Raw genomic sequence first — 27,187 nt, forward strand, 5'->3', positions numbered from 1 at the left:
CCCTTTTTTTTTTTTTTTTTTTTTTACTGTTAGCAGTTTGCAAATAGCCTAAATGAAAGCCTAAATTAATGTGTGAGTGGAGAAATACGTCCACAAATACTTGTTGATAAAGCTGTTAACCTTTTCCAGTATTTACCTACAATATTAGCCTTTACTTTTTGTGGTAATGGGTTTTACAGGTTGTTTTAACCTGAAATAGTTTTCAGTTGTTCAGTTTATTACCTTCAAGTATCCCAATGTTCTTTTATGAGCTCCTTCATCACTTTTGTACTATGAGGAACTGTAAAAGGAAAGGACTGATTAGTTTTATGACCCAGCATCAGCTGAAAATGGATTCCTCTGTGACTCCTGCTTTTAAAGTGTAAATCTTTCTGTATTTTGCACCTGATAAAGTTGCATGTTTGTCCTTCTGAAATGACCTGTCAAGCTAGGAAAATCGAAACCCTTTCTTAATCTATTAAAAGGGCAAAAATTTTTTGTTTTAAAGAGAAAGGTTGATATGGAAGTATTTAATTCATGTTTCCCCACTTTCACTAGAGAATTCTCTGTGATGAAAAAACTAGTGTTATCTAGTGAGAGTGCACTAGCAGTTATTGGAAGAAATAGGGAAAATTGTGAACTAAAATTTAAAAGAGTGTTAGATAGGAATGGATGGGACAAAAAAAAAAGGCAATGGAAGGAGGGAACCAAGGTTTAAGAACAAGAATATGTACTAAAATTGTCTCTGCTACCTTCCTGATAAAAATTCTCCAAATATAAGTGTAAAAAAAAATAAAAAATAATCGTGTTTCCATAAGTAAAGCTGGAATGCTAACACCAGACTGCTTCCTTTGTTAAGGCTTACCATGTCGAGTTCAGTCGCTTACAGCCCAAGTGTCTTGAATATGTGGGATTTGTTGTCAGTAACTGCAGTGACTTATTTATTATTATTGTTTGTTTATTATTATAGTTCATTATTCTTCACAATGCAGGTTTCAGGCAGTTGACATTATTGTATTATGCTTTCCGTTGTAGGCTACAGCTTATGACTGCAGAATTAGCAGCACTAGTTGTGGAGGAGCTGTGATTCTGGGGCCTTTGCTGCTGTCAGGTGCAAGGATTAGGAGGGAGCTTGTTCTGCCAACAGCTGAAGGAAAGACACGGAATTGAGTTTCCTTCTGTCTTGCCGGGGGACCCTGTGTATATACTCTGTTTTCATCTCTTGTGCCTGTCTTCCCATTAGTTCTTGATCCCAAGCAACAAATTAAATTTATCCTGAGTAATTGCAGAAAACCACAGGTGTGTTTTGCTTGCTGAGTGAAAAATAAGGGTTGATGCTGACTGAGGGTTCTCATCACTCTGAATTATTTCATGAGACGTGGTGGATGTTTGAAAGAGCTCTGCTAAGACCCCTTGGGCAGGAGCTAGGGATCTAGGACTAGGAGGATGGCTTCTGTAGGTTACAGAAGGATGAGAGAAAAATAGAAAAGGCAGGGGGAAATGTGGAGGTAGTTTTAGGAATACCATGGGATGCATTTTGATTTTAATTCTACCCTAAAGAGATCAGCGGGTAATGAATGTCCTGTAGCCAGGGAGATGGCTTGGCTGGGCTCTTGGGAGCTTGCAAGGGTAAAAGGTAAAGATGACTTCTGATAACATCTGGCCCAAAGTGTGCTACCTTCACATAAGGGTAAGGAAAAGTTAACTTTGGTTCGCAATTAACAGCTAATTGAATGCAATAGCAGCGTGTAGATTTGATCCTGCTTAAATGCTATTGAATTTAAACAGGAAGGTGCCCACAAACTGGCTGTGGCGCGGAGGATGCTGGAGAGAGAGAGCAGTTTTGCTGTAGTGTGTATTGGTGGATGGTAGGATGGCACAGAGCAGGGGGATGTGTCTCAGTGTAGCCACCAGCTTCTGGGAGCCAAGGTTCTTGTTTGTTTAGGGCTTTAAGGTGGCCCTGGCACTTCTCACCTCCTCCCGTGCTTCTGTCTGCCCAAGTGTTCCTGTGGGGAATTGGATCGGACACTGAACGTGTTCTGACATAATCAAGTGTTTTTTCCCACATGAGTTTTCAGCTGGAATTAGTTCTTGATCGAGTTCATTATGGAGAGTGAATTATTATATTGATGCTAAGGAAGGGAGAAGGTGAGAGCAGCTCTTCCAACAGCAGTGATGGGTTTTCCTCTCGTGCAGGGAGTATGAAACCATTATGCAAGTTAAGAATCTGCTCTTCCATCTGGTTAATGAGAAAGGTGGGTGATTTAGTGATGGTTGATGGTAATTTAGTGTAGGGATCCACTAAGGTTTTGAGTAGCTCTCTGGAGGAATGTGCTCTCTCCCTGCCCTGTTCCAGGAGGGCAGACACCAGCACAGACACCTGGCTTGGAGAACCACCAACAGGACTTCAGATGCTACCAAAGCTGGCTCTCTGCATCTGAGCTTTTTAAGGGTCAATAGTTAAGAAATCATCCTTCTACAGCTATACATTTGCAGTTGCAGCTGTCATTCCTGTAGCTTTTTAGGTATTTCTTGGGTTTTTGCGTTGACAGCCCCCTTTTCATATGCAGAAAAAGCACAAGCATTTATTAACTCGTGATGAAGTTTGTTCTTCTATTTAGCATCTCTCTAAGATGCTAAAATATTTCTCAAAGTAGTTGCTTAATAGTGGATTAATGACTGCCATATTTTTTTATTTTTTTTTAATTTAAAGCTGTAATAGATATTGGTGAAGTAGTATATTTGATTTTTTTTTTCTTGTTTTCAGTGCCAGTGTTGTAAATGGTGAGGATGAAATGGGGAGAACAGCTGGAGATGGGTGTAGCTGTAATAACCAGTGGATATGGAATTTAATGCAGGAGCAAATGAAAGCTTTAAGTTTCCAGCATGAGAAAAATACTTACATAAAAGAAACTGATCCCAGTGTTCTAGTTTCTGCCGTTGGTAGTAAATCTTCTGTGTTTTGCATGTGATAGGATATTTTCACAGTGCCAGTGCTATCTCAGGATGTTGGTGGGATGCTACCTGTTCCTTAAAGTTCTGTAAGCTTTGTCAAGTAGTTTCACATTCTTAGGCTTATCTTTAAATTTAAAAAAAAAAAAAAAAAAAGAGGAAAAAGCCTGTTTGGATCCAGGTGAGCCCCTTCTCTTGAGTGTGGTACCATGGCTGAACTTCTAGAACCACCTGGAGTTGAGCAGCTTTATTGTAGCATTTGTGAAGTGCTGAAACCACTAACAAACTTTTTTGGGGGGGAGCATGACCCTACACAGAGCTCTTCAAACATCTTCCTGCTGCTTTCCCAGCTGTGTCAGGATATTTTTTTAAAATTTTGATTCTAGTGCCACACCGTGTGGGGAATGAGAACTGGCGTGATTTTTGAACTGCAGTAGGGGCTCTTGGAGAAGAGGTTGCACATTCACCTCCTTCATAATCTGGATTTGTTGCCCATGTAGGGGTATCACTGATATGGAAAGGCTGCCTACCTGTTAAACTGCCTGATTTTTGACTGTGCTTAGTTGGAAGGGATTTCAGAAGAAAAATGTGGCTATTTTGTGATGGGGAAGGAGAATGGCCAAGCACTCCTGCATCTGCTGATGTCTTAAATACTTTCCATACATGCTGACTGGTAGCAGGGGAAAAAAAGGGAAAAAATGCCCTTTTGTCCGTAAACCTGTTACATGTATATATTTTTTTAATCTTTCTCTCGCTTTAAGTGGCAGAAATAACTGTAGACTCTTAGGTGAGGTTTCTGCTTATTCCTCCCCTCAGCTTTTGAAGGTTGGCAGGATGTGCAGGAGAAATATGTCTCCCATGTTGTACATGATGCTTTATATTTCCACTCCTCTATCAATTTTAATAAATGGCTAATCCATAAGGGTCAAAGCCATGGCAATTTTGGAATGGGATGTGGATTGACTTGAGTTCAAAGTCTGGATGTGTTGCAGGGTTGTTGTTTGTTTTTTTTTTTTGCTTGCTAGCTGCTGATATTTTCATTAATTTATCCAAAACGCGCTTGATGGTTTGTGTTTGTCTTCATTGTTTCTATTGATTTTTATAATTCTTTTTTTTTTTTCCTCAAGTGAACTGTATGTTGCAGCACTAAATCTACTTTTGAATTGCTTTGAATATTCTACGGTTTTTAATGAGTCTGTGTCTTGTTTGACAAAAAATAAATATTTTGCTGTATTTTGGTCCACGTAGTTTGATGCAGCTCAGGGGTTGTTTGGTGGGTTTTTTTTGTTTTTTTTTTTAAACATTGGCTGAGAGAGGTAAATGCCTCTTTGTGGCAGTAACTTTATAATAAATAACCCAGCAAGAAAAACATGCAGTTGCACTAACCATCTTAATAGATTAACGTCTGTCTCGGGGTTTGTGCTGTAAATGTCAGTGCAGACAACAAGTTTTGCTTAATGCGTCTACAATTCAGATTTTGTAGGGTTGCCTTAATTGAATGCTCTCAGTCTCTCTGTGTTGATGTGGGGAGTTTTAACAGCCTTGCTGTGCTGGAAGCGTTCTTAAATCCTCTTCTTGACTCTGAAGAGTTTGTACCTTCAAGACTTTGCTGGTTTAAGCGTGAGGCTCTTGGAAGGGACTGAGAGTCTCAAACTGCAACACAACTTTTTGCCATTCTCCTGTGCAGCAGTCAGCGGGGCTGCTTGGCTTTTAATTACGTTCTCTTAATCAACCTTTTGATTTCTTTTGTTGGAATAAGACGTCAGCTGTATTAAATGCAGCCCTGTCTTATTTCTGCCTGTTTTCAGTTTCTCAGCGGAGCTGCCTGTGAATTATTTGGGAAAGTTTAGGGCTGTTGTTAGGATGTCACAACTTTTTTTACCTGGCTAATTGGATGGAGCTGTTGGGTGATGCAGCGTCTGCAGAGCCCGTTGGGCGAGCTTGGGTGTAAAGACTGGCTTGAGTTATTATTTCAGATGTTCTTTGGTCTTTCCTTGGTCAAGGAGAGCCTTTTGGAAGTCCTTCTCTCTCTCTCTTTTTCTCAGTCTTGATTTACTAAATTGTCTTCTCTTAACCTGCTGCTTTGTTTTCCTTTTTAGATTTAGTTATTGCACATCTAATCTATTGATGGAAGGTACAGGGTAGGAAGAGAGCTGAAGATAAAAGCCAGAAATAAAAGGTTGGGAGAATGGTAAGAGAAAAATAAGTTCATTGGGTTTTATTCCTGGTATTCTGCTATAATGGTCTTAGTTGTAGCAAAAGGTACGTGTTCTCCAAAATATCAAAACTCTTTCTCAGAACTTGGCTGGATAATATTTAGGAGTGTAAATTTGTAAAAAGGTGAAGATTTGCTTCTGTTAAAATTAGTGGAGATGGAAAATCCTCAGCAAGCTGCAGGATCACGTCCAGTGAGTTAGTGGTGTCTTCTGGTGACTCCTCCAATAAATACAGAACTTTCCTCCACAGCCTGCTTTGAAGAACAAGGATTAAGTATATACATAAAGAAAAATTAATAGAGGAATGCAAAAGGTTAGGAAATACTTCAAGACTGATTGAGAAGTGAATAGGACAGGCAGCACATTGCTCCCTGCAGCAGAGATGGAGTCTCTCCAGAGAGATGGTTTTATAGGAGAGAGCCCATCCGTTTTCCTGAGCCCCCTTCCCTCTCTTAAAGCCATCCTGTGTTCCCATTTCAATTGGAAACTCCACGCTTGGGGAGAAATCTTGGCAACATCACAAGATTTTTTTTTTTTTTTTTTTTTTGAGCTGGCCAAGCCATCAGTCAAGTCTCCTCTATATATCTGTATTTTTACGGTACACGATTGCTACAACCTGGAGTAGTTTATGGTGTTCTTTAAATACTGTAACGCTTCCCCTGTTGGCAAGAACCTGGTTTAAAGACAGTCATTTTCAGATGAATTAGCTGGAAAGAGCAGAGGGGGGTGCATGGCATGGAGCGGGCAGAAGGAAGTGCTCATCCCTGTGGATTTTGGAGGCGGTCCCTGCAGTGCGAGCCGCTCGCCGCTGGAGGGCAGCCGTGCTCTGCCGGGGCTGGCTCCTGCTGGAGGGGCTGCCCGAAGAGACCGGTCGCTCCGGGGTTAGGGGGAAGCATCTTATTCTGGAGGGGGAGCTGGAAGAAACAGGCCTTTCTTAGCTTTGTTACTGAATGGTTGTAAGAGTTCTGTTTATCTGCACCCCTCTTTGTCAGCCTCCTCTGAAAAAAGTCTTCATGGAATCACAGAGTGGTTTGGATTGGAAGGGACCTTAAAGAGCATCCAGTGCCACCCCCTGCCCTGGGCAGGGACACCTCCCACCACACCAGGGTGCTCCAAGCCCCCTCCAACCTGCCCTTGAACCCCTCCAGGGATGGGGCAGCCACAGCTTCTCTGGGCAACCTGGGCCAGGCTCTCACCACCCTCCCACCAAACAAGTTCTTCCCCACATCTCAGCTCCATCTCCCCTCTTTCAGGGTCAAACCCTTCCCCCTCCTCCTAGGGCTCCCCTCCCTGATCCAGAGTCCCTCCCCAGCTTTCCTGGAGCCCCTTGAGGGACTGGAAGGGCTGGAAGGTCTCTCCGGAGCCTTTTCTTCTCCAGGCTGAACCCCCCAACTCTCTCAGCCCCCCCTCCCAGCAGAGGGGCTCCAGCCCCTGATCATCTTCGTGGTCCTGCTCCCTTTGGTCTCAACGTAAACCTGTGTTCCTGGGCTGGCAAACTTTTCCTGAAAACATGAGCTACATCCCACAGCGTTCGTGTATCTGAGCGAGTGAGCTCTTCCTTGGTGGACACAGGATTTTCTGGTGTGTGGATCTGAGATGATGCCTTCCTACTGCTCCACTGGAGGACCTGCTTCTGCAGGATCCTAGAGGACACTGGCAAATCGTGGCCTTGTTGGCTTGCTTTTGGGTGACTTGTTACCAACTGTGATATTGGCAATTAATGTGAAGGTCCTTATGAGAGACGCCCGTTGCTCAGAGCTGCCTGTGCTTGGGTCAAGGTTTCTGACCTTGACTCTTACCAAAATGGAAATGCATCAGGTCTCAGATGGGCTTTTGCCATTTCATCCCTTCCATTTTAAATTTTGTGTTACTAACCCCCAACCGTTTACCACGTTCTTATATTTTGTTTAGCTCTTTAGATCTGTCCTTCCTCTTCTTGTTCAGAGACTTTTGGTCAGTTCAAAAGGCTGCTTCTTTCTCTGCAACCACTTGAGATAATAGAAAAAGCAGTTTGCTCTGCTTATTTCACAGTTGCTGCAGACCAGCGCTCGGCTCTGCTCGCCTGCTTGGCTGGGGTTATCTTCTTTCTCTTTCTCTGCAACCACTTGAGATAATAGAAAAAGCAGTTTGCTCTGCTTATTTCACAGTTGCTGCAGACCAGCGCTCGGCTCTGCTCGCCTGCTTGGCTGGGGTTAAGTACTTACATCATCCCCTGTTCCTCGGCTGCTTGTCCATATGGATTTGCTGGGACTTGAAGAGCTGCTGGGTGGTGGAGGAGGAGAGGAGAGGCTGGACTCCTGCAGGGAGAGCACACAAAGCCATATGTGGGTTATTCCTGGGTGTCTGGTGCCCCCTGCAGACATCACCAGTGTCAAGATTGCACCTTCATAGATGTCCCTGCTCTGGGCAGACTGAAGAACTGTACGAGCTGTGGTGTTCTCCCAGAACAGAAGTGCAGGATCCGGGGAAAAGGCAGCGGAGTAAAAGCAAGGACTCTAAAAATAACAATTGAATCTCTTTTAATCCTTAAGGCTGATGAAGACTGGCAGCTGTGTATCTTGTCTGTGTGTATAAGCCTGTGCGTTTCACAAACGAGTGTGCAAGATTAAGTGTAGCTATTTGAAAGTAGTATGATAGGAGGGTTTAAGTGTTGAGTTCCCAGGACAAGTTCAATAGATGCGGTTCACTGGTCTGAGGGGCCCGTTGGTCCTATAGGAAAATGTGGATCTCAACTTTATAGCAGTTTTCTTGAGGAAACTGTCACTTTCTTACTTGTTTCAGCAGTAAAAATTGACTTTGGTATCCTTTTAGTGCCAAAGTGAGGGTTATAATAAATTGTACCCGAATGCAGGGAATGTATTTAACACAGCTATGGAATCTGCTTTCATTTTTCCAAAGGAAATCCCCGAAACAGAGGTAGACATACAAAATACTCCTTTACTATGTCTTTGTCTCTTTCCCTAAATGAAAATAATAGCAGCTGCAAAATGATAATTTCATAGACTCATAGAATTGCCTTGGGTGTAAGGGACCTTTTACATCATCTAGTCCAATCATAATTTCTTTTAGCTATTTCATAACTCTTGAAACAGTCATGAGAATACAGGAATTTTGTATTTTACCCCGAGTGCAGAGAAGAATGCTGGGTGAGGTCTGAGGAGGAGGAAGAACTCAATTTTTGCTTGTATGCAACTGTTTTCAGAGTTAAGGCCCACCTAAATGCTAAGCTTCAGTATTGTTATTTGACTCTGTGGATAGATTTAACCCAGGTATCGTGAGTCCACATCATTTAAATTGAAGTATAATTGTCCCTGAGCTCTGCCTGCCTGCTGGGGCTCCTTCTGCCTGAAGAGGGCTTTGTGCATCATCCTCTGCTCTGCTCAGGGGCCAGTCAATGCCCAGGAATTAAACTACCGGCTACTTACAAGAAATACACTTGACTAACTTAATTATGTCCTTTTTTGTGTCGTTCAGAGAAGTTGAAACATACAGAAATTAGTAGTTGTTTGACGTGAAACAAATGTGACTGTAGTTCTTGCTCTCTCTTGCTTTTACTTCTAACAGTATGTTATTTTTGTGCCTTTAAAATTGGTAACCATAATTGGTAACCAAATCAGCCTGCGATATTGCTGAGCTCTGTGAAGTGCCTGAAGAAGCTCAATAAGGAGTAATACCGGTGGACATCTCACCCGTGGGGATTTACGGTCTTTGAGAAACAGGAATGTGCACATTGCTTCATCTCTTCTCCTCGTTTTCCTTCCTTTCCAAGAAACTGGTGCAGTTGTCCCACTTTGGGCAGCGTTCTCTCGTTGCCTTGGCTTACAGTGGCCATAGTGGAGACCTGCAGTTCTCAAATGCTACTTTCTGAATACGATGGCAGTAGGTTGCTGTTGAGTTGGTTTTCACGTGGGCCACTTGTCCCTTGGTGGGGTTTGTTGTTCTAACACCTTGGATGGGGCGCAGTGTTGATTCTCTTGTCTTTCCAGCAGGACGGTGAAATGGAAGGTGAGGCAGTCGAAGCTATTGTGGAGGAATCGGAAACATTTATTAAGGGGAAAGAGAGAAAAACCTATCAAAGACGCCGTGAAGGTGGGCAGGAGGACGATGCTTGTCATATACCACCGAACCAAGCGGATGGAGGTGAAGTGGTGCAGGATGTCAACAGTGGGGTGCAGATGGTGATGATGGAGCAGCTGGATCCAACTCTTCTTCAGATGAAGACTGAAGTAATGGAAGGTGCAGTGCCTCAGGAAACGGAGGCCACGGTGGATGACACGCAGATCATCACGCTTCAGGTTGTTAATATGGAAGAGCAGCCAATAAACCTTGGTGAGCTTCAACTAGTCCAAGTACCTGTACCAGTGACTGTACCTGTTGCCACCACATCTGTGGAAGAACTTCAGGGAGCTTATGAAAATGAGGTTTCCAAAGGAGGCCTGCAAGAGGGAGAGCCCATGATCTGTCACACCCTCCCTCTACCAGAAGGCTTCCAAGTAGTGAAAGTGGGTGCAAACGGTGAGGTGGAGACACTGGAACAAGGTGAACTTCAGCCACAGGAAGATCCCAATTGGCAAAAAGATCCAGACTATCAGCCACCAGCTAAAAAAACAAAGAAAAACAAAAAGAGTAAGCTTCGCTACACTGAGGAAGGCAAGGATGTGGATGTCTCTGTGTACGACTTTGAAGAGGAACAGCAGGAGGGTTTGTTGTCTGAGGTCAATGCAGAAAAGGTGGTGGGCAATATGAAGCCACCTAAACCAACCAAAATTAAAAAGAAAGGTAAGCTCCCCATCTGCAAATGGCATGTGAAAATATGTTTGGTGTGGTGGGACCTTGCAATATGATTGAGGTGACTTGAGTAGGTGCACGTGGGAGTAAAGTTGACGTGCCCAACGTCACTTACTCTTTATATAGTACTCAGCCCTGTTGTTCCTTGGGCAAATCTCCCGTCTCCTCCATCCAGGCTAGAAGGGAGCTCATTTTCCTTGAGCATGATGCTGTGGCACTAGTGTTCCCATATAGCTATGATTGAAAAGAGTCTTCTCTTTGCTGTAATACAGATGTAAGGGTTTGTGTACGCGTAGTTTACATGGGGAACCAACGTATAATTAGTTCTGTGGGGTTTTTCATAACAGATTGCTGGGCAGGGTGTAGATCGTGCGAAATACAGCAATAGGGATATTTGGTTTTTCTTCAAACTGTAAATTGAGGAACCTTTTTTAGAGCGGAGAAGGAACACTGAGTGCTGGCATAGTAATGAAAACTGAAGCCAAGCCAGCCATAGGCAATGACTGTTCCTAAGGATGTGTACTTGGAGTTCGTGGTACATGATGGTTCCTTGTAGTAGTTACACCTCCAAGAATCTTTCATTTTTCCCTGCTGATCTCTCATGTTTTGCACTGGTCCATGGTATTGTCAAGAGTAACGATGGTTTCCTTCATGGCTAGGTGTAAAGAAGACATTCCAGTGCGAACTGTGCAGTTACACTTGTCCGCGTCGCTCCAACCTGGACCGCCACATGAAAAGCCACACTGATGAAAGACCACACAAGTGCCATCTCTGTGGCAGGGCTTTCCGGACGGTCACGTTGCTGAGGAACCACCTCAACACTCACACAGGTACTTTGGCTTACATTGGTTTTGTAGGATCTGTCATTAGAACAGGTATAAAAACAGGATGGATCTATCTTGAAATTAATTCTTCTTATGGAACAAGCTAAAAAGGAAGCCCCACATGGTGCTGTTTTTCTCATACAAGTTTCTCATGCCCCTTCTCGACAATGCATAGTTGTTTTCTGCTTGGCCAGGTCAGGTGTGGAGCTTGTCCTGTCCACAGCTATAATAGAACTGATCCTGGGCTTGATCTAAAATTACCTGAAGTAATAAAATGCTTCGTTTCTCTTGCCCCTTAGTACTTATGTTCAAAGCTTTGTGTTACCATTTGTTTTCTTTCTGGTAGCTGCTTTGTTTTGGATTTAGTATGAGAAGAATGGTGATACTGCTTTAGTTGTAGCTAAGTGATGTTTACATTAGTCAAGGTAGTCAAGGACTCTTTCAGCTTCCATTAGAAGCTGAGAGGGAGCACAGACAGGGCAAACTGGCCAGAGGAATATTCCATCCCATAGATGTCACACCTGGTATAGAAGTGGGGGTTGGCTGGGGGCAGGAACCCGCAATCACTGCTTGGAGTGGGGTGGGCAACCACTCATCAGGTGGTGGGAGCAACCTGTCTTGTATCACTTTATTTTGTATATTCTTTTACCATTATTATTGTTAGTCTCCTCTTCCATTCCTGTTTTATTGAACTGTCTTTATCTCAACCCACAAGGTTTTTTCCCCCTTTTTTCCCTGCCCCACTGAGGGGGTGGGGGGTCAGCGAGCAGCTGCTTGGTCCTGGTTGCTGGCTGGGGTTAAACCTTGATAAAAACCTACCCCCATGGAAGAGATTATAAATTGGATCAATAAAAATTACAGCTAGGAATTATAGCATGTTTCTGTTGCTCCTTACTAGAGTTTCTGGTATAAAACTATAGGTAATTGACGTGCGATTAAACTTAAGCTTGTTGTGACTTTTCTGCCAAAATAAAAAGTGTAGTTCATCTCTCTCTGTGAACTTAGGTTCTGTCTAACTGGATGGTTTGAAATTGGTAAATAACCAAGTGATACAAAAGTAAGGGAGTCTGTTTCCTATAAATTCTCTTAAGATCTTCACTCCATTAGTTACTCATACAAAAGTTGTGACTCCTGTGTATTACTTGCTGCTCTCATCTTTCGGAACATGAAAGCAGTGTTGCTAATTCACTTAAACCAAAAATGAGCCCCAAACCTGTCCCATGCTTTCTTTTCTTGCTAAATCTGAACGTCTTCATCTCCCTGTTCTGCTGCAAACCTGTAGGTACTCGCCCTCACAAGTGCCCCGACTGCGACATGGCCTTTGTGACCAGTGGAGAGTTGGTTCGGCATCGCCGCTACAAACACACCCATGAGAAACCATTCAAGTGTTCCATGTGTGATTACGCCAGCGTGGAGGTACCTCAGTTAATTGTTACAGCATCACACACTTCCTGGTGCACTTCAAAGCTTGTTCACCATCTGGTATAAACTCTTCTCCAGCATTTCCTCTCTGGCCGTTTGTTTAAAAGGCTCTGAGGAAAAAGAAGTTTTTAAATCAGATCTGCTCTTGGAAGAAAACGATGGGGTTTCCTGGGTTAATGAGAAAACAACTTGAGAGTATTTATGCACAGAAATCCTAGGTGATATCCATTTCCTCTTTGGAGACAATAGTTGTCATTGTTTATTAAATTACCTGACCTCAAAGATGATTGCAGGAATTGCTCCGTGTTGGAGGAAGCAGCCAGCTCCTGCTGCAGTGGGATGTACTTCCCAGACTGGAGGTGCCAACCCATTTTAGAGCAGTGCATTCTGCATTCTCTCTGGTTTTGCCATTAAGGTGACCGAGGCCAAAACTAATGAGCCTTTGCCTCCATATTAGTGAAAAACAGCTTTGCTAATATTGGGTGATTGTCTAATTTGCTCGAGTAAATTAAGCTTCTTTGAATGCTCTCCCCTCTGCAGTATTGTTCGTTACGCCGCAGGGCAGCTTTTATATTGCCATAGGAAATTGGAGCAAGATGAAGAGCAACATAATGTAAAAAAATAAAATAAAATGGGAATTCTGCAGTGGAAGAAGCGACAGCGGGAGAGGTTGAGTAGGGGCTTTGGGCTTTTTTTTTTCCCCTACACACGCTGTGGCTGCAACGCTGTAATTCCAGGCCCTGTGGTTTGAGGGCTGAATAAATTGTGTCGCAGTGGTTTTCATAGCATGAATTAGGAAAGAATAACCACGTTGGTCCTTATATGGGCTTGTGCTGTGTTCTGTAGACATGGGTAGGTGATTAAGCAGATGGAGCAAAAAATGCTGTAACATTTGTTCATGCTGACCTGTAAGCTGAGTTCGTGCCTTCTAGATAAAAGCAGGAGAGGAATGGAACTAAGTCACGTTGTTGGTTTTAGGACTGGATTTTTTTTTGGTGGTGGTGTCCTTAACAAGAAATTTATCTTACCCCTCTCAAAGTAACTGGAGAGAATGCAAGAAAGCACCCTTGCAAGAAAGCAAGAAAAATACGGTGTGCACTAACCCCCAGTGATGTTCTGTGGGTGCGTACGTTCCCGGAACGCTTTCTTGTGTCTCTCCAGGATACTTTCAAATTGTAGCATGTTTTCAGATGCTGAGGTGGTCGATAAGAGTTGAGGTGAGCACCAGAGTCTAAACCAGGCTGTGGGAATGTGGGAACAAGCATTGAGCAAGGCTGGGAATGCAGTTGGGAGGGGGAAGCAGAGTTGGCAGGAATGAGTAAAAATGGCATTGAAACACACTTGTGTTAGTGACAAGATCAAAATACAGACCACCTTAAACTCTTGACTGATTTCTTGTATTTTTGGTAATCTGACCTGCTCATCTGGGCTAACTCCAGGCTTGCTCTTGACTTGCAGGTTAGCAAATTGAAACGCCACATCCGTTCTCACACCGGAGAGCGCCCGTTCCAGTGCAGCTTGTGCAGCTACGCCAGCAGGGACACCTACAAACTGAAGAGGCACATGAGGACCCACTCTGGTATTAATTCTATGGCTCTTTAGTGTGGTATTTATGTTTTAGTGTCAGAGCGGTGAGTCTGTGCACAGTGTGCACTAAGACTCCAAATCAGCAAAAGAAATACTGTGTTGTAGTTTAATATCAAACCTTTATAAAGTCTGTCGCCAAACAGAACGCACCGTGATTCGTAAGCACTATTAAATTCATAACCTGAGAGTAATTACTGCACCAAGAAACTAGCTTGGAGGATTCTAATTTCCAGTTTGACTGTGAAGTGATAAAATATAGACACTTCTAGTATGAGCAGAAGAAACTTCTTCTATTATCAGTGTTCCGATTCCAGTTGAACTTTACAGGTGTTTACAGTTTCATGCTTGAATGTAGTCACAAAAGCATCTCATGCGTGTTAGTTCTTAAGGATCCTAATTTTTCTTTTAATAGAAATAGAGATGGTTTTAGCACAGAGTGTTACTGGAGTGCCAAATTAATCAAACTGTTAAAAATTGAAGGGGAAAAAAAATGCCATTGCCATGTATAACGGATACATGAGCATTCAGTACCCTGACCCCCCAAAAAAATCTGATGCCACTTGCTGTCTTCTGGCAGCCTGCATGTAGCTTTTCCATGCATTTCTGAGCGTAAGGATAATAATTTAAATTATTTGCTTAAAGAGAACGCAAGTCTTTTTGTAGAAAGATGCATCTTGGAGCTAAAAATTCTAGCGAAAGAGACGTTATTTCTAGAGTTACTCTTTCTCTTGGCTGGCTGGCTGTTGCCAGCTCCTGGGAGATGCTTTTGTTTTGGTGTTTCTTGGTGAGATTTGGTTTTAATAAAAGTACTGATGCTATTCTTTGGTTTTTTTTGTCCTGCATCTGCAGGAGAGAAGCCATACGAATGTTACATCTGCCACGCTCGCTTCACTCAGAGCGGCACCATGAAGATGCACATTTTGCAGAAGCACACAGAGAACGTGGCCAAATTTCACTGTCCTCACTGTGATACTGTTATAGCCAGAAAGAGTGACTTGGGTACGTATTTCACAACAGTGGACGTTTAATGAACATTCTATTCCAAGAATTACAGTTCACATAACCCAACTGCTGTCTCTTCTTATTTTATTATTTTTTAAACCTAATAGTTCTGGTAACTGTACAACATGAAGCAAAGGCTTAGGTGCTGGTAATAGCACTTTTAGCCTACAATAGCTGCTGCAAACTTTGAGGAATTGTGGTTTCTTTTCATTATTTGAAAACGTAGCTTGTTTTCCAAGTATAAAAGGCAAATCACTGTTTTCAGGCCCGTAGATTTGAGGCATTTATTGAGCTCGGGCTGAGATTACACCTGCACGTGGATTAGGGTCTGAAAAACCAAATGGTCACTTGGCTTGACCTCCTGCACCTTGGAGGCAAGTAAATTTCACGCAGAGATGTTTTCATCAAGCTGAAAGGTTTGATTTAGACTCAGTATTTTAATTTTCCAGGATGTAGAGCTGTGTGGCCCAGACAGAGTAGCAGAGACTGAGTTGTCAGGAAAGTACTGAGTCCTTGCAGAAGGAGAGTCTTGATCTAGAGAACAGTTCCCGGTGTGATTCAGTCAGGAAGGCTCTCTTTTATGTTCTACAAGAAGGTGAAAAATAATATCATGCCCAGAGCAGCTGAGGAGAAGGATGAAGCCACGATTTGGCAGAACTTTGTGTCTATGAACAGAATGTCACACAAGTAATGGGAAGGCAGGCTGCCTTCCAATAAAGACGAGTGGAAAGTGCTGCAGTGAGAGGCAGTTGGAGTTGATGGCATCAGTTGGTGTCAGGAGCAAACGAGCTGACTTACAACACAGGAAAACTGATGTTAACTAGGAAGAATTTTTTCTTCTAATAACACTTTAGTCTGCCCTAAGCTCCCTGGTGCAGCCGGGGCATGCTCTCAGATGGGACACTTTAAAAATGTGTCTTATAATTCTGTCAGGGATTATCTTCTGGTATCCTTGTTGCCTTCTAGCCCTGTGACTCTGACTTCCAGTCCTGTTTCCTCCAGTGTATTACCTGGCTGTATCCAGGGAATTTGGAGTAGTCCTTAACATAACAAGCCCACAAGACACTTTAGTTTGACAGTCGTATGTTATCAAGTGTGAGTGTAGGGTATCAGCCCAGATTGCTACTAATAACAGCATGAGGGCTGGGGGGACTGAGAGAGTTGGGGGAGTTCAGCCTGGAGAAGAGAAGGCTCTGGGGAGACCTTCCAGCCCCTTCCAGTCCCTCAAGGGGCTCCAGGAAAGCTGGGGAGGGACTCTGGATCAGGGAGGGGAGCCCTAGGAGGAGGGGGAAGGGTTTGACCCTGAAAGAGGGAAGATGGAGCTGAGCCGTGGGGAAGAACTTGTTTGGTGGGAGGGTGGTGAGAGCCTGGCCCAGGTTGGCCCGAGAAGCTGTGGCTGCCCCATCCCTGGAGGGGTTCAAGGGCAGGTTGGAGGGGGCTTGGAGCAACCTGGTGTGGTGGGAGGTGTCCCTGCCCAGGGCAGGGGGTGGCACTGGGTGGGCTTTAAGGTCCCTTACGACCCAAACTGCTCTATGAAGTAATTCTAGAATCACATGGAAAAACTTGATGGAGTTGTTTTGTGAAACCTTTCTCTCTAGAAATTGTTGTTTTAATTATGAGCCTTTTAGGTTTTTCGTTGAATCCTAAATTAACCATTTCACTTTTTTGGCTTAAGAGTACGTGGAGGAAGGAGTGCTAAGGGACCATAGTCTTTCATGCTTGAGAAGCCTGGATTAGAGTTTCTGATTCTTTTCCTCCCAGGTGTCCATTTGCGAAAGCAGCATTCCTACATTGAACAGGGCAAGAAGTGTCGCTACTGTGACGCCGTGTTTCACGAGCGGTATGCCCTTATACAGCACCAAAAGTCTCACAAGAATGAGAAGCGCTTCAAGTGTGACCAGTGCGATTATGCGTGCAGACAGGTGAGCTGGTGGGACTGGCACCTCTCAGCAGTGTTAGAACGGGAGGAGAAATAAGAGGTTGAAATCTTAGCTGTTGGGGTTGACCAGCTGTCGAGATCGCATCAGCTCTCTAAATCTTTTTGAAGGGTGTGAAGGAAGGTTGAGTGGCCTTTGCTTCTCAATGGTGTAGCACTCCCTTGTAGAGAAGTTCCTTCTAAGTCACAACTTTGATGTATCTGTTGACAAAAGTTGGACTTGCAGGAATGGTCTGAAGTTGGGGGCAGGGGAGGTTTAGATGAGATATCAGGAAGAATGACTTTGCTGAGAGGGTGGTCAGGCACTGGAACAGCCTGCCCAGGGAGGTGGTGGAGTCGCCATCCCTGGAGGTATTTAAGAAACGTGTAGACATGGCTCTTCAGGGCATGTTCTAGTGCCTGAGATTGTTGGGCTGGGGCTGTTTGTGGGTTGGTTGTGTTTTTTGTTGTTTTGTTTTGGTGGTTGGACTCGATGATCTCAAAGGTCCCTTCCAACCATGAAGATTCTGTGATTCTGTGACTTGATGATCTTAAAGGTCCCTTCCAATCTGGACGATTCTATGATTGGGATAAGAGTCCATGTAGGATGGAAGTAGTTGGGACTGAATCTTTTTTTTTTTTTTTTAAATTGGAAGAAAAAAGATTTAGATTAGATCTCAGGAAGAAATTTTTTACTATGAGGGTGGTGAGACACTGGAACAGTTTGCCCAGGGAAGTCGTGGATGCCCCATCCCTGGATGTGTTCAAGGCCAGGCTGGATGTGGCCTTGAGCAACCTGCTCTAGTGGGAGGTGTCCCTGCCCAGGGCAGGGGGGTTGGAACTTGATGATCTTTGAGGTCCCTTCCAACCCAAACCATTCTATGATTCTATGAATGTGCCATCAATCAAGATGTTCTCACGCTTCTGCAGAATCATCCTTTCCTTGATGTTAAGGATGAAGTGTTGGCAGCTTTTAGGTGCAAATCTGCTTTTTTGTGTATCTGAGTTCTCAAGTTACTTTTCCTGCCTCGCTTGCCGTGTGTAGGAGCGGCACATGGTCATGCACAAACGGACCCATACTGGAGAAAAGCCTTACGCCTGTAGCCATTGCGATAAAACCTTCCGCCAGAAACAGCTCCTGGATATGCACTTCAAACGATACCACGATCCCAACTTTGTCCCCGCTGCCTTTGTCTGCTCCAAGTGTGGCAAAACATTCACTCGCAGGGTAAGGAGATACACGGTTATGAACTGGGGGGAGGGGGGGGATTTGGGCTGGAATTGTGGGGTTTTAGCCAAGCAGAGGGGATCACCTTTACCCGAAAGGGAAAGGTGGGTGAGGTACAGGGCATGGTACTGATCTTTTAAACAGAGCACTTCTTTCTGAGAGGAAAAGAGAGGGGGGAGACCTGGTATAATTCAGAATTAGAACTGGCATGTATTATCACTGGTATCACGAACAATGTGAAAATGGAACTTTATTCATAAAAACTAATGAAATTTACCCATTTCTCTTCTGCTGAGTAGAACACAATGGCCAGACATGCTGATAACTGCTCTGGCCTCGATGGGGGAGAAGGAGAGAATGGAGGAGAGACAAAGAAGGGCAAACGTGGCCGAAAGAGAAAGATGCGGTCTAAGAAAGAAGATTCCTCTGACAGTGGTAAGAAACAGCTCGGGATGTTATGAGAATTCCAGGCCCGTGATTCACTGGGTGTGTCTGCTGTTATTTTGCCCCTTCTGCAGGTTTGTCCTGATGCTTGAAGGCTTTTATCGAGTTGGCAAGTGAAAAATAATAGTACATGGCCATGTAGAGATATGGCTCTGGGGGATGGGATGGATTTTCCTGTGGAGTTAGGTCCTGCGTGTTCTTCTGGGTGTGAAGATCTCTGGTGATGTTTTCAGTGTCCCCAGAACTGTGTTTCTCTGGTGCACTGCTGTGAAATGGCACACGCTCCTACTTTACTGCCACCAGGTAGCATGTGGCAAGTCCAGACAACCCTGATGCTCAATTAGTTTGGCTGCTTCTTGATTTGATCCTCTGATTCGATCTCCAGAGGTCCCTTCCAACCCCTATCACTTTGTGATTCTGTAGGAGAAGGCTGGCAGCATCCAGGAGAGCAGTGGAGAGAGTGCTAGCAATTTATGGGCTCTTGTGAGGGACTTCTTGAGCCCATTAAAGGGTCAAGGAGCTGGGTGGTTACTATCTGTGAGCTTCTCCAGAACAGGGAGATGACAGAAGCTGTTGCAGCAGATAGTGGTCACCATCATCCCTAGGGGTATTTAAAAGCTGGGCAGTCGTGGTGCTGAGGGACATAAGTTAGCGATGGTTTTTGTCTGTGTTAGATTGGTGGTTGGACTTGGATGATCTGAAGGGTCTCTTCCAACCAAAACTATTCTATGATTTACTCTTACATTACTTTTGAAGGAAAAATCTCAGTCATGGTCCTCCATCCTGGTGGAGGGAATACCCAGTCGTATCTTCAGCAAGAAAATTCAAGTGGAGTTTCCAGACCAACCAGTTCAAAGATGATTCAGCAAAAACCAGTGTTGCTGATGAGTCTTTATCTGAGGTGCTTTATGTAATTAACCGAGGAGCATAGTTTGGGAGAACAAGGATCTTTCTGCCTAGAGAACGTGTGTCTGAAATTCTTAGATGGCAGATGGGTTTGATAGGAAACGAGACAAGTATGGTCAACTTGCTTGTGCAAGTGTTGACTGCAAAAACTCCATAAAAATAAGTGCTGAAATTCATGTTTGTATAGGTATTTTCAGAAGTGTGTTACAATCAGCATGTGTAACTAGTTGCTCGTTTAAAACATGAAAAGATCTTGAAGGCAGGAAGAGTGAAATATAACTGCCTTGATGGAGAGCAATTCAAGACCTGGGATTCTGTAGTACCTAATTTTTAACATCTGATTTATAGGCTTCCAGTGAGTTTAGCCTATTGTAAAAACCTTCATTTTACTTGGTATAGTCTGGGGTTCAAAACAGGTTTTGGAGAAGGTGGTTAAGAGTCATGCTTGTTAGATGAACTGATGAGTGTTGGGGGATTGTAGCTCAGACTCTATATGACCAAGAGAATCCTGTTACCTTCAGTCTGGGCTGAATTCCTCAGGAATCTGGTGATAGATTTGAAGAATTGACTAATGTGAGCTGAGCAGCAGTAAGAAAGAGGTCCAAACCACGTGCTTGGAGAATTGCATTATTTGGTGGTGTTCTTATCTCTAGATCTGCAGTTTCATGAGTTTCAGCAACTGCTAAACATGTAATAATGGTGAGCAAAGCTGTGATGAAACAGACCCAACTTGTGCTAGTGGGGAAAATGTGAGGATGGTTTTGTTTCCCATCTGGCCTGTCTGCCATAAACTAAACAGACTTCGTTGATAGATGTTGAGTTGAGGAGGGAAAATGTAAAGAAGCTCTAAAAAAGTGGAACCTGGGAAATGAAATAGATGAAAGAAATTTCACTTGGGGAATATTCCTTGAGTGACTCTGTAGATACTGCAGCATTTTCATTCCTGGGGGTATGTATGGGAGAGTTTGGGGGGTTTCCTCCCCCCTTCCTCCTTCCCCCCCCCTTTTTTACTCGGATAAACAGAATTATGCTTTATGCAATGGCCCTTTCTGGCCCTTTCATTCATGAGTGAAACTTCTCTTCTATGCACCCTTACAAGTTTAAGGGCAATCACTTTGCTGTCCAAACAATATTATCCTATTCAAGATTTTTACTGCTTTTTTTGTCTACTTCAGTTTTGCCCGGGGCATTCTGAGCGTGTCAGTGGTGCCAACCTAGTTACTAAGGACCCTTCTGAAGTACAAAGTGTGGAGCAAGAATTTTAATTAACAACCAAAAAAGTTGCAAAACCCCCACAGCTTGCCATGAGGACTCCATTGAAATCAGCTCCAAATTGCAATGAGGTGCAAAGGGCTGGTGGGAATGGGAGGTGCCATCATAAACCCCTTGAGAAGACAGGGCTGTGTAAAGTGTACCGTTAGACATGTCCTGCCAATGAAGAGAGGTGGTGGGGAAGATCCTCTTGGTCAATGGTTGGTAAATTGTATTTTGATGGCCCTGGAGAGCATGATGAGTGGTCGGTAGGGCTGTGTTCACCTGTAACACCCGAAAACACCTCAGTTTTGTGAGGTTCTGCCACAGTCAATTTGAGATTTTGAGGTCTTGGATGCAAGTCCCAGTGCCTGGGAGCTGCTGCCCTGGTTTCCTGTCAAGAGGAGGACTGAAGTAAGGCAGTGCTATTTCTTGGGGGCAAGGAGACAGGCTCTTGGATCCCTCTTGAGCTCTAGTGTTTCATAGAGATACCGTAGTGCTCCCGATGACTCAGCATGGTGGGTTTCACGCCTGGACACTGGGGTTGATGGTTCTCCTGGGAGTCACCCAGACAAGTTGGACAAGTCCTTGATTGGGTTACCACCTTCCATTGTGCACCCCTGTAGGCTGTGCAGGTGGGACTTTGGATGATGGTTCTTCTGATGGGCCTAGGAGTAGCCCAGCCCTCATGTTCTATGGTCTCCTTTCTCATTGTCTCCTTGAGTTCCTTTGTGGATGTTTGTTTGGGAGGAGTTTTTATTGCATCATCAAACGTAGTTGTTTCCTTTCGCTTTCTGAAGGTCAACTCTCTCTAATGTGAGGGTTACAGACTGGCCATTCTGTGCCACCAGCTTCTCCACAAAGGACTTGTTTTGCCTTCTTTCTCACCAGAGTTGACTCCTTTTGAATGAGGATGTGATGGTGGTTCTCTGTAGGTGGAGAAGTTTTGATCTTCTTTAAACTGAAGACTTAATCATGTAACGTTTCTTACAGAGGAAAATGCTGAACCAGATTTGGACGATAATGAAGATGAGGAGGAGACAGCAGTAGAAATTGAGGCTGAGCCAGAAGTTGAACAAGAGGCTCCCGCGCCACCTCCCAGTAAGAAACGAAGAGGAAGACCACCAGGCAAAGCTGCCACCCAACCAAAACAATCCCAGCGTAAGTTGCTGTTTGAAGCTTATGTGACTGGGCTTGAGCAGCTTTTTCCTGGGATTTGGCAGTTCTTGCAGTGAGCTTACTGTAAAAGCAGATAACTCCTCTGGTCTCTGCTTTGCTGAGAACTTGCCTTGTGCATGAAATGGAGCTGCTCACTTATTTTTGCAGCAGTTGTGATGTCTCTACTGTAGTACAGTTCCTGGTGAAGCAGCTGTTGGCACCGTCAAGGAGCTGGGATTGTTCAGCCTGGAGAAGAGAAGGCTCCGGGGAGACCTTATAGCTGCCTTTCAATATCTGAAGGGTGCCTATAGAAGAGCTGGGGAGGGACTCTTTGACAGGAGGTGTAATGATAGGACAAGGGGAAATGGTTTTAAATTGGAAGAAAAAAGATGAAACAGACCCAACTTGTGCTAGTGGGGAAAATGTGAGGATGGTTTTGTTTCCCATCTGGCCTGTCTGCCATAAACTAAACAGACTTCGTTGATAGATGTTGAGTTGAGGAGGGAAAATGTAAAGAAGCTCTAAAAAAGTGGAACCTGGGAAATGAAATAGATGAAAGAAATTTCACTTGGGGAATATTCCTTGAGTGACTCTGTAGATACTGCAGCATTTTCATTCCTGGGGGTATGTATGGGAGAGTTTGGGGGGTTTCCTCCCCCCTTCCTCCTTCCCCCCCCCTTTTTTACTCGGATAAACAGAATTATGCTTTATGCAATGGCCCTTTCTGGCCCTTTCATTCATGAGTGAAACTTCTCTTCTATGCACCCTTACAAGTTTAAGGGCAATCACTTTGCTGTCCAAACAATATTATCCTATTCAAGATTTTTACTGCTTTTTTTGTCTACTTCAGTTTTGCCCGGGGCATTCTGAGCGTGTCAGTGGTGCCAACCTAGTTACTAAGGACCCTTCTGAAGTACAAAGTGTGGAGCAAGAATTTTAATTAACAACCAAAAAAGTTGCAAAACCCCCACAGCTTGCCATGAGGACTCCATTGAAATCAGCTCCAAATTGCAATGAGGTGCAAAGGGCTGGTGGGAATGGGAGGTGCCATCATAAACCCCTTGAGAAGACAGGGCTGTGTAAAGTGTACCGTTAGACATGTCCTGCCAATGAAGAGAGGTGGTGGGGAAGATCCTCTTGGTCAATGGTTGGTAAATTGTATTTTGATGGCCCTGGAGAGCATGATGAGTGGTCGGTAGGGCTGTGTTCACCTGTAACACCCGAAAACACCTCAGTTTTGTGAGGTTCTGCCACAGTCAATTTGAGATTTTGAGGTCTTGGATGCAAGTCCCAGTGCCTGGGAGCTGCTGCCCTGGTTTCCTGTCAAGAGGAGGACTGAAGTAAGGCAGTGCTATTTCTTGGGGGCAAGGAGACAGGCTCTTGGATCCCTCTTGAGCTCTAGTGTTTCATAGAGATACCGTAGTGCTCCCGATGACTCAGCATGGTGGGTTTCACGCCTGGACACTGGGGTTGATGGTTCTCCTGGGAGTCACCCAGACAAGTTGGACAAGTCCTTGATTGGGTTACCACCTTCCATTGTGCACCCCTGTAGGCTGTGCAGGTGGGACTTTGGATGATGGTTCTTCTGATGGGCCTAGGAGTAGCCCAGCCCTCATGTTCTATGGTCTCCTTTCTCATTGTCTCCATGAGTTCCTTTGTGGATGTTTGTTTGGGAGGAGTTTTTATTGCATCATCAAACGTAGTTGTTTCCTTTCGCTTTCTGAAGGTCAACTCTCTCTAATGTGAGGGTTACAGACTGGCCATTCTGTGCCACCAGCTTCTCCACAAAGGACTTGTTTTGCCTTCTTTCTCACCAGAGTTGACTCCTTTTGAATGAGGATGTGATGGTGGTTCTCTGTAGGTGGAGAAGTTTTGATCTTCTTTAAACTGAAGACTTAATCATGTAACGTTTCTTACAGAGGAAAATGCTGAACCAGATTTGGACGATAATGAAGATGAGGAGGAGACAGCAGTAGAAATTGAGGCTGAGCCAGAAGTTGAACAAGAGGCTCCCGCGCCACCTCCCAGTAAGAAACGAAGAGGAAGACCACCAGGCAAAGCTGCCACCCAACCAAAACAATCCCAGCGTAAGTTGCTGTTTGAAGCTTATGTGACTGGGCTTGAGCAGCTTTTTCCTGGGATTTGGCAGTTCTTGCAGGAGAACTGCTCCCCTCGAGTGAGCTTACTGTAAAAGCAGATAACTCCTCTGGTCTCTGCTTTGCTGAGAACTTGCCTTGTGCATGAAATGGAGCTGCTCACTTATTTTTGCAGCAGTTGTGATGTCTCTACTGTAGTACAGTTCCTGGTGAAGCAGCTGTTGGCACCGTCAAGGAGCTGGGATTGTTCAGCCTGGAGAAGAGAAGGCTCCGGGGAGACCTTATAGCGGCCTTTCAATATCTGAAGGGTGCCTATAGAAGAGCTGGGGAGGGACTCTTTGACAGGAGGTGTAATGATAGGACAAGGGGAAATAGTTTTAAATTGGAAGAAAAAAAGATTCAGATTAAAAAAGTTCTTCCTGAGATCTACTATGAGGGTGGTGAGACACTGGAACAGGTTGCCCAGGGAAGTCGTGGATGCCCCATCCCTGGAAGTGTTCAAGGCCAGGCTGGATGGGGCTTTGAGGAACCTGCTCTAGTGGGAGGTGTCCCTGCCCAGGGCAGGGGGGTTGGAACTCGATGATCTTTGAGGTCCCTTCCAACCCAAACCATTCTATGATTCTATGATTCTTTTATAAGGAGTGTAGCATCAATGCAGACGTAGTTTCAACTCTACAGAGTGTTGTCCGTAAGAACAGACATTGATAACTGCACAAAGTCTTAAGTAAATCAATTCAGAAAGGGCAGATTTGCTCCTTCAGGGGCTCATGGCTTCCCCGGTGCCTTCCCTGGCTGCTCGGTGCTACAGGTGTGGCCTGTGGCCTTCCTGGAATTTCAGGCTGGGGAAACATTTTATGCTGAGTTTGTTACTGGTATCACTGGATCCCTCTGAAGTTGAAGCTGAAGCTGATCCCCACCTGAATTTGAGGCTTTGCCTTATGCCCATACACTGATATGGCCTTATTTGTTGATTACTCTATGAAATCCTCTCTTTGAATCAGGTCTTGGTATCAAAAGGCATCCTGGAGCTGTTGTCGTGGTAGCACATCTTCATACAGATGTGCTTCTGTAAGGAACTAGGGGTTTGATTCTTGGATGAATGACACAGGTTGAATGTGGGAATGGGAATTTTGGGCCCCACCTTCCCTTTCCATGGAAGTCTTTATCTTCCAAAAAGTTATCTGGTGAAACGTGCAGGCCAGCTCTGGAACCAGTAAAAATTGTGTCATTTCTCTTTTGTTTTCTTGCCCTTCCAGCTGCAGCAATCATTCAGGTTGAAGACCAGAACACTGGTGAAATTGAAAATATTATAGTTGAAGTAAAGAAAGAACCCGATGCGGAAACAGTAGAGGAAGAGGAGGAAGCTCAGCCTGCTGTAGTGGAAGCTCCCAACGGAGACCTCACTCCTGAGATGATTCTCAGCATGATGGACCGGTGATGGAGGAAGACCACGCTGGCTGACTGAACTGGCCTGGGCTGTGTTTAAGCGGCTCAAATCTATTTTTTTTCCTTTTACCTTTTTTTCTTGGCTTTGGGAAATGCATCATTTTAGACCATTTTACCAAACATACTGGGAAATAAAACTTCAAAGTGATGTTAGAATGTGATTTAACTAGAACTTGCTGTTTTATGTTAGCATTACAGGATCACGGAACATTAGGAAATATTTTTTGGAGTCCTTGAGGGTTTCCTGTGAGATGCTTTGATATAGCTTTGCTCTGAACTGCATTGTAAAGCTGGTCCAAGGGCCGTGTTTACGTGCATTTTAATAGACAAAAGTGGAAGCCTTGACTCGAGTACGTGGTAAACCACTCCGGACTTGCCCTTCCAGATCCCAGAGTCCTCGAGCCTCCTTCTCTCAGTAGTGTTTTTAACTGTAAATGCAGACTTGGGAGGGTTCTAGACTTTTAAAATGTATTTTTTTTTTTTTCCCCCGCTTTCCCCCACTGACTAGCTCCGGTTCTCCAAGTCGGCTGCACACGGTAGTTTTGGCATGCTCCAGCTGGTTTCTGTCCTTAATATGCTTTGCTTTTCTGCAAAGCATTTCTGTAATGGTCAAGCTTGTAAATAACTTTTTTTTTTTTACATTTTAATCTTTTTCCATTAATTAAGAGGTATGCAAAAATGCAGTTTAAATAAACCCCAGTATTTTAATTCCTTGCGAACTAAGTGACAAAGAGAATTGCTAGAGTGTAAATGTTGGAAAAGCTGTCGATAACGGATCACATAGAGGAGAGACGTACCCAGGCTATTGCTTGCAGAACAAGAGAAACCCACAGGTGAAATCTGGTTTTGAAGCACACAAAACTGGCATTCGGAACACGGATAATTAACCTACCTTCTTTTTTTTTTTTGAGTTATAATTTCACGACTACATTTTCTTTGCTCTATCTTTGTAGTTGTATTTTGTGTTGATGAATCCTATGTTAAGGCAGAGGTGGTGATTTATACGTGGGTCACTGCAGCCCTCAAAACCTGGGCCAGGAAATTTTCATAGGTCAGTAATTATACCATTTTTTTTGGATCTCTGATAAAGACAAAAAAAAAAGGAATAATGTGAAATACAAACAATGCCTGTATATGAACTGTCACATGTTAAAATATGTAAGCTTTTTATAGAGCCTCAGTCTTGCTGATTTCAAACAAATTTTTCTTCTATGTATCGCTTTTAAGAGAGCTATCAGTTTAGCTATCAGACTCTAGGTTGATGCATTTTTGTACTTAGCTGTACTGTGTGATATTTTTCATTATTTTAGGAAGCCAACATGGGAAAAAAAAAATAAAAATACTGTTATAAAATATGTAATGGGGTTTGAAAGCTGGGAAGGAGAATATACTGCTGTACAGCTAATAAATAATAATGGATTAACACGTGTGGCTGCTTTCTTTGTGTGTGGTGACGCTGGGACCTGGCAGGGGTCTTCATCCTCCTGGAAGGATGCTTCGGGCTTGGAAATGGGGACCAGCTCTTATCTGGTGATGGGATTGCCCGGTGATGAATGTCAGGTGTGATGCTACATGGTGGTGTGCTGCCCTGTGGTGGCTGCAGATGAGTGGGCTCATTAGCAAGGGTGGTTAGTGTGGTGCAGGGTCCCCATTTCCATCCGGTAGCTCCCTGGTGTAGTGAGGTGGAAGCTCCTGGGGCTGTGAGGAGGAGCGTGCAGCAGGAGGGGATGATGTGATGAACGTCAACCTTGAGCTGGAAGCGATGGAGGAGCAGTGGCTGCTTTTGTTCCTTTTGGTTGTGAGTTGCGATGATCACAGCAGATGGTTTAGGTGGCAGGAATATTAGTTCTGGGAAGTGAGACTGACCTTTAGGTGGAGTTGCTGTGGTGTGTCTTCTCCTTGCTACCTGTGGAAGCAGCTCGGAGAGTCAACTAGTAGTTGGCAGTCAGGTAGGTGCGCGCTGGGCAAGTTCA

General features: G+C 44.2%; 1 protein-coding gene across 1 annotated transcript; it reads left to right on the plus strand.

Moving 5' to 3' along the window:
- Window positions 1-1,653: 1,653 nt before the first annotated feature.
- On the plus strand, window positions 1,654-26,639 carry CTCF (CCCTC-binding factor (zinc finger protein)). The gene is made up of 11 exons (XM_014947221.1): window positions 1,654-1,669; window positions 9,137-9,926; window positions 10,595-10,765; window positions 12,042-12,175; window positions 13,640-13,760; window positions 14,618-14,767; window positions 16,532-16,692; window positions 17,731-17,913; window positions 18,213-18,348; window positions 21,508-21,675; window positions 25,025-26,639. Exons 2-11 carry the CDS (start codon window positions 9,146-9,148, stop codon window positions 25,204-25,206), a joined length of 2,187 nt encoding a protein of 728 aa, XP_014802707.1. The 5' UTR covers window positions 1,654-1,669; window positions 9,137-9,145; the 3' UTR covers window positions 25,207-26,639.
- The last annotated feature ends 548 nt before the right edge of the window (window positions 26,640-27,187 follow it).

This window comes from Calidris pugnax, unplaced genomic scaffold (assembly GCF_001431845.1).
Source record: "Calidris pugnax isolate Ruff unplaced genomic scaffold, ASM143184v1 scaffold30, whole genome shotgun sequence".
In the NCBI taxonomy this organism is placed as follows: Eukaryota; Metazoa; Chordata; class Aves; order Charadriiformes; family Scolopacidae; genus Calidris; species Calidris pugnax.